Source organism: Orbicella franksi, chromosome 5, assembly GCF_964199315.1.
Source record: "Orbicella franksi chromosome 5, jaOrbFran1.1, whole genome shotgun sequence".
NCBI lineage: Eukaryota > Metazoa > Cnidaria > Anthozoa > Scleractinia > Merulinidae > Orbicella > Orbicella franksi.
The window spans coordinates 2,079,059-2,085,724 of record NC_138149.1 but is presented as its reverse complement, the minus strand read 5'-3'; the positions used below and the strand labels follow the sequence as shown (position 1 = coordinate 2,085,724).

General features: G+C 40.0%; 1 protein-coding gene across 1 annotated transcript; it reads right to left on the bottom strand.

Moving 5' to 3' along the window:
• Positions 1–238: 238 nt before the first annotated feature.
• On the bottom strand, positions 239–733 carry LOC145486917 (protein CFDP2-like). The gene has a single exon (XM_081465627.1). The coding sequence runs from the start codon at positions 731–733 to the stop codon at positions 239–241; it is 495 nt and encodes a 164-aa protein (XP_081321753.1).
• Positions 734–6,666: the final 5,933 nt, after the last annotated feature.

Here is a 6,666-nt window from a genome sequence, read left to right as displayed (position 1 = left end):
CACTCTACTTGTCATGTATCTACCTGATTGTTTCAGCTTAAGTTGTAGTTTACCCACCAGGAGGTGATGATCCGAACTAGCATCTACTCCCCTCATCACCCTCACATCCAGCAGTGTTCTTGTAAACTTTCGTGATATGTAGAGGTGGTCTATCTGGGTTTCAGCAGTATAGTTGGGTGAGACCCAATTGGCTTTATGTATTCTTTTGTGCGGGAAAACGGACCCTCCTATCACCAGTTCATGCTCGGCACACAATTGAATCTGCGAACTTTTCCCCGTTATTGTTCACGTCCCCTAGTCCATGTGTACCCGTGACTTTTTCATAGCCGGTGTTACAGCTTCCAATCTTGGCGTTCATATCGCCCAGTAAGATGGTCAGTTCTTTCTGTGGTCTTTTGCTGCCCAACACGCTTTTGAGTTTTCCATAAACCTGGTCCATTACCTCATTACTAGCCTCATTTGTAGGTGTATAACACATGATCAATCGAGCGAGCATCTTTTTTTGTTTCGTTCTAAAAGTGGCTGTCCTAGAGCTTACTGGCTGCCAACCAATGAGAGCCTTCTCCGCCTGCCTAGATAGCATGAATCCTACCCCTTCAGTGTGTGGTGCCCCATTATGGGTATGACCAGAGTATAATATCAGCTCTCCTGTGGAGAGACGGAATTGGCCCGTTTGAATCCATCTTGTCTCTGCAATCCCAAGAAGGCTGATGTTATGCCTCTTCATCTCCATCGCAACTATGGATGCCTTTCCCTGTTCGTACATCGTTCTTACATTGCAAGCTGCAATTACTATGTGCTGTTTTGAAGAAAGGAGAATCGATCATGTAGGTATCCGATGTTGCTCGCTTTGCCTACGCGACGTCATGCGCTGACAGAGTGAACTCCCTCCCACAAGACAGCTGGTGCATGTTTGGTGCTTCATCTGTGTTTCTGTAACAGTGGTATTTTCACTGGGTGGGGTTGTTAGCCCAACGCTAAACCCCCAATAACCTGGAGGACGGTGTATTTTCTGTCAGCGTGCCTTCCCTTAGCCATGGGTTCCGGTTATTAAGGCGCCGGAATCTCGCCTTCCACCATTTCCAGTCAGTTGCAGCAACATTGCCACATTACCAGGGTTACCAGAGCCTATGATTGCGGTGGGCATTTCTTAGTATTTATGAAGCGCACCTGATGGCCTCAGTACGCTTCCTGAGACCCCTTACCAGCCTTCAACCCTGACCTTTCTCTTTGTCACATTCAAATCTTTAAGCGGTTTTGGACCAGAAAACAATGCCTCAGTAGTAGTTAAGGCTTCACTGACCAGGAAAAAGGACCACATGCTCAACAGGATGTGTACTGTCATCTTTGCTGGAACATTTTCTATCAGCATTTTCTCAATTTGTGATATATTTGTACAAGTTATTTCTGAACAGCCTAACAATCCATTTATCATCATCCCCTTTCTGGTGAGTTAGGTGAGTTATTGCGTCTTTGAGTAACTTGGACATGATCGGGGATATGAGTATTTTTGCAATGACATCCTCCACCAGGAAAGAGCCGGAAAGTGCACACAAAAAAAAGAAAAATATTCGGAGGAATCAGTGCAGTGATCGTATATCATTTACCCTATGTGTCTAAACGAAACAGTCATGATGTCAGACCTCTAAGGAAAACATACTTTTCAAAGTGTTTTCCCTTTACTAGTACAATTAATTAGCTCATTTCAGACGTTTTTAACCATTAGTGTTTGAGCGATTTTAATCTGTTACCATAACCAAATTGGAAATTAGCTAACGGAAAAGCCGCTTCTCCTGACTTGATATCCTGCGATATCACGTCACTAAACTGACACATATGGCAGGATTTTATAGCCAATTTGGAGACGAATAAAGTTTACTCTTGCCAAGGGTACTTAAAATGAAAAAATGGCTAAACGAAACCCACCTGATTTGCCGCCGAAGCGTAAATTTTCTGCCAACGCATACCCTCTTAAATATATACCAAGCTCTTATAGCTCCTTATTTAACATACGGTCTGACAGTATGTGGTCAGGCTTGTAAATCGTACCTTGACAAGCTTTAAAGTTGCAGAAACGAGCTCTTCGCTTTATCTATTTGTCTGATCATAATGAGCATGCAATTCCTCTATTTGTTGACGCTCATGTCTTACCGCTAAAATTCTTTTATTACGAATCTATAGCTAATTTGATGTTTGACGTTCGAAACAGAACAGCTCCGTCTAATCTTCAAGATCTGCTTCAAGATATATCTAATGTTCATTCTTACAATACACGTTCTTCTGCCTTTAATAACTTCTATACCAAACCTTCTAGGCTATCCGTTCAAGCAAATTCCTTCTCTCGAATAGGATTAAAAGTGTGGAATTAAATGCCAAAAGCATTAAGAAATCTTAGGTTTACAAGACTCTTATATAGATTTATCTCAGATTATACAAAATGTAAAGTCCTAGTAGTACTTCTCCTGATCTGTCCTCTTCCAACTAACATAAACAGTAGCTGTACCTTTAATATTTTAAATCAGGTCAATGAAACGATTTTTCTTGTTGTTATTTCATACTGTATTTTTTCCCTTCTATTTCATTAGTTAATTTCTCGTTTCGTATATTTTTTGTAATTCGGCTATTAAGGCATGGCCAACCTAGATTAGCCTTTGCTAATTGCGGGCATGCTCTTTTTTGGCAAAATATAATTTGAATTAAATATTATTGCATAGAGTGTAAAATAAATAAATAAATAAATAAAAATAAAGTGCATAGGGTGTATAGAGTGTACCAAAAAGGTGCGATTAGGTATAAATGTCATTCAACGGAAATCAAGTCTCCAAATCAAATTTTAGCTTGAGGTTCACGAAATGACTTCCTTACCTTCTACCAATGGAAACCAATTTTCTATTTTTAGCCATGATATTGTCACTAAAATGTTAAAAGCTTAAAACTGTTGTTCTTTTTGTTTTTACTTCCGGTTCAAATTTGTCATTTCATTTCAGGTGGTGGTCTTACACTCAAAAGTAATGAAGTCCTTGAGATCAACACGACTGCTCCGTCCATTAATTGTTCATCGAGTTGCAATTACAACGCCTCACATGAAAACAGAAGCTCCTTAGGTTACACTTTTCCAGTTGCCGTCATAACATTCACTGGTGACCTTGTGTTCGAGAGCGGCTCAATAGTCAAAGTAGTCGGGGAGTATGCTCTTAGTATAACAAGTCTGAAGGGGAGCATTGATATACAAACTGATATCAATATGACTTGCGGGGAGACGCGACTCAGTACAACATGTCTTGGTGGATTTACGCAGTCGGCAGCTGGAGTGCTGGTTGGTATACCTGGCCTAGCAAATAACCTAGTATATCAAGGTAAGGGCAGCATTCCGATATCTTGTTTTCTCTTTTAGTTGTGTCACTTTTGCATGCAATATCTAATCATGGCATCTATACTGCATTTTATGATCTTTACAACCACGTTCATGTTATTCTGAAAGGAATAATAGGACCTAGCCTGCTATTTGTCCTTTGTCTTTTAACCGAAACAATGATTACTGACTTCGGCATACATACCCAAATACTATCTCTTATAACTCCAACAGATAACCTTTCGTTCATTAAATCTTTGGAATTAAGTTTCTCCTCCATTTGATTAAATTATATTATTAAAATTTGGATAATTGGATAATGCAATTGAAGAGTTTTCATTGGCTTAGGCATCATGGTATATGAGCAATTTTACCGTGCTCTCCAACTGAATACATAGTATTATTTAGCGATGGCGTATATTTTTTTGGCGTTTTCATTTTTCTTTTATTAATTTGCAAACCATATACAATCATTCATTACCATAATGCAAAGTAACAAACAAAATTTGTAGAATGTGTCGAAATTGCAAGCGACCATGCGTTTCTGTCGATAAAACTGTCATAACTCAAATGATAAATTCAAAGATAGTTCAGGTAAGGTTCACCCAAACACACACCATTTTTCAAACTTTTCTCGTGGTAAGATTTAATTCCAAACCATGACAAAGCATACATTTTTAAAACCAGGGGACTGTAAATATCGAGAATTGATTTTCAAAACTGAAATCACGGATTTCTTCATATTTTGCCAGGAGAAACCCTTTGATGAACTATGTTCGAAAATAAGACTTAAACTTGCCAGAGAGTTTTTGATTTTGAGAAATCCAACAAAAAGGAGAATTGCGGTTTTCGCGCTACGGCCGCAATAAATCCAGCCGAAAATTCGAACATATTCATATCAGTCTCAGAGAAAGACGGCTCGGTATATTAAAATGATTTTTAGCTTTTACAAGTATGTTTGGCATCACAACTACAACACAACGATGTAAAAATATTGTCAAGAAATGCATTTTCACGTCGATTTAGGAGCGCCCGAAAATTGCTAGGTTTTGCACTTTGAAGACAATATAAAAATATGGCATTTTTGAAGGCAATTTTCGTACCTTGGTACACCAAAATTATAAATGAAAAGTACATTTTTCCAAAGCCCTGTTATTGTTTTACAACTTACAAAAAATTCAGCTTGGGCAATTGAAAAGCTGTATAGTAAAACATGTGTAAGAAAAGGCTTTTTACGCGTAATTTACACTAAATTAATGAGGGTCACGCAAGCACAATTTTTACCCGGGTCTAGACGAAATTCAAGGCTCAAAAAAGCACTCTGGTACATGGCATCACCCAACGAGATCACACTCCGGGAGAGATCAATCATTTCAACTACACATCAGGCGAAGAAAAAATGGGGTAAATAAAACGGCGAATTCTGAGAATATTTTCAAAACAGGTCACTTGAGTAATACGGGCGACCCTTTGACCTTTCATGTCATTCGGAAATCAGCACACGGCAGCTCTTTATTTGACTTTCATTCGTCGGAATAACCACGTTTCTTTTCTTTTGTTTGCTTTGCTAACATATCCTCAAGTAGAAGACGTTAGGCTTCTGAATTTGGAGGCATCTACCCACAATATAATAAGAACAGCCACAGGCGGTCCAAGCTGTCAATGTTATCCTTTTTTTTTTTTTTTTTTTTTTTTCATTTTTATACGAACGTTCAGGCTAACGTGACATATGGTATGTACTATTACATAACGACCGAATTTGACCACGCGAAACATGACTCTCGCCTTGCAGCATATGGAGGTGTTGTGTTACAACGGTTTGAATTTATAAAGGTTTGTATGGGAATGCAACGGCTTTGCTTGAAAAGCCAATTATTCTTATATTTTGTGAATAAAATCTACTTACCCTGTTGCTGTGTTGTATTCTTTGTTGTTTGCCAGCTCCTCGGGCAGATCTAACGCGATTTCGGCGAGTTATCGTTCTGTGGGTTCCACTACTAAAAGAAAGACAAGGCCGGACACTGATTTCCTGAGTGCCCGCCGCTCGTAGCGAATAAATCCACTGAAAATAACCCTGCCGGCTCAATTCCTCCGTAGAATCGAAGAAGAGATGTTGAAATTCCATGTCAGTTCACTCGCTACGCGACTCCGTCCACAACGCCTTCGCAACGATACATTTACTTCGAGATTGCTTCGCTCGCAAATTCGAAAATAGCCGCGTCACAAAAGTTAGGACACTTTCGTGGTGTTGGGTAACAAATAATTAGCCCAACTGGGGTTAGTCAGTAACGATTTGTCAACATTCAAACCAAAATGCTCCCCGGGTACCCTCGTGCTTTATTTGTCAAACCCACAAAGGGAGTGCCCGGCTACCCGGAGAGCATTTTGGTTTGACTGTTGACAAATCGTTGCTGACTACCCCCGGTCGGGCTAATTATAGTTACCCAACACCGCGAAAGTGTCCTAACTTTTGTGACGCGGCTATTTTCGAATTTGCGAGCGAAGCAATCTCGAAATAAATGTATCGTTGCGAAGGCGTTGTGGACGGAATCGCATAGCGAGTGAACTGACATGGAACTTCAACATCTCTTCTTCGATTCTACGGAGGAATTGAGCCGGCAGTGTTATTTTCAGTGGATTTATTCGCTACGAGCGGCGGGCACTCAGGAAATCAGTGTCCGGCCTTGTCTTTCTTTTAGTAGTGGAAACCCACAGAACGATAACTCGCCGAAATCGCGTTAGATCTGCCCGAGGAGCTGGCAAATAACAAAGAATGCAACACGGCAACAGGGTAAGTAGATTTTATTCACAAAATATAAGAATAATTGGCTTTTCAAGCAAAGCCGTTGCATTCCCATACAAACCTTTATAAATTCAAACCGTTGTAACACAACACCTCCATATGCTGTAAGGCGAGAGTCATGTTTCGCGTGGTCAAATTCGGTCGTTATGTAATAGTACATGCCATATGTCACGTTAGCCTGAACGTTCGCATAAAAAGGAAAAAAAAAAGGATAACATTGAGAGCTTGGGCCGCATGTGGAACAGCTGGAGTGTTTTTGAAATTTGACCCACTTCGCATTTAGACGGTTACGATTAGCTGAAGTGGATCGTCGAATTACACATGAAAATTCGCTTTTAGAAAACGGCAATATTAACAAGGAAGCAGCAATCAAAAAATGTACTTAATGCTTAGGAATTATGCTTTACCTTAGAGAGTTTTTCCTGACAGGGAACCACGGCAGTTTTGTAAAAGCACAGGGCGAAAGTTGCACGTGACAGTAACGTAACGTAGCGGGGAGGTAGTGGAGGTT

Excerpts from the sequence above, each read along its gene's own strand:
- LOC145486917 (XM_081465627.1), bottom strand. The coding sequence starts at position 733 with ATGGAGATGAAGAGGCATAACATCAGCCTTCTTGGGATTGCAGAGACA.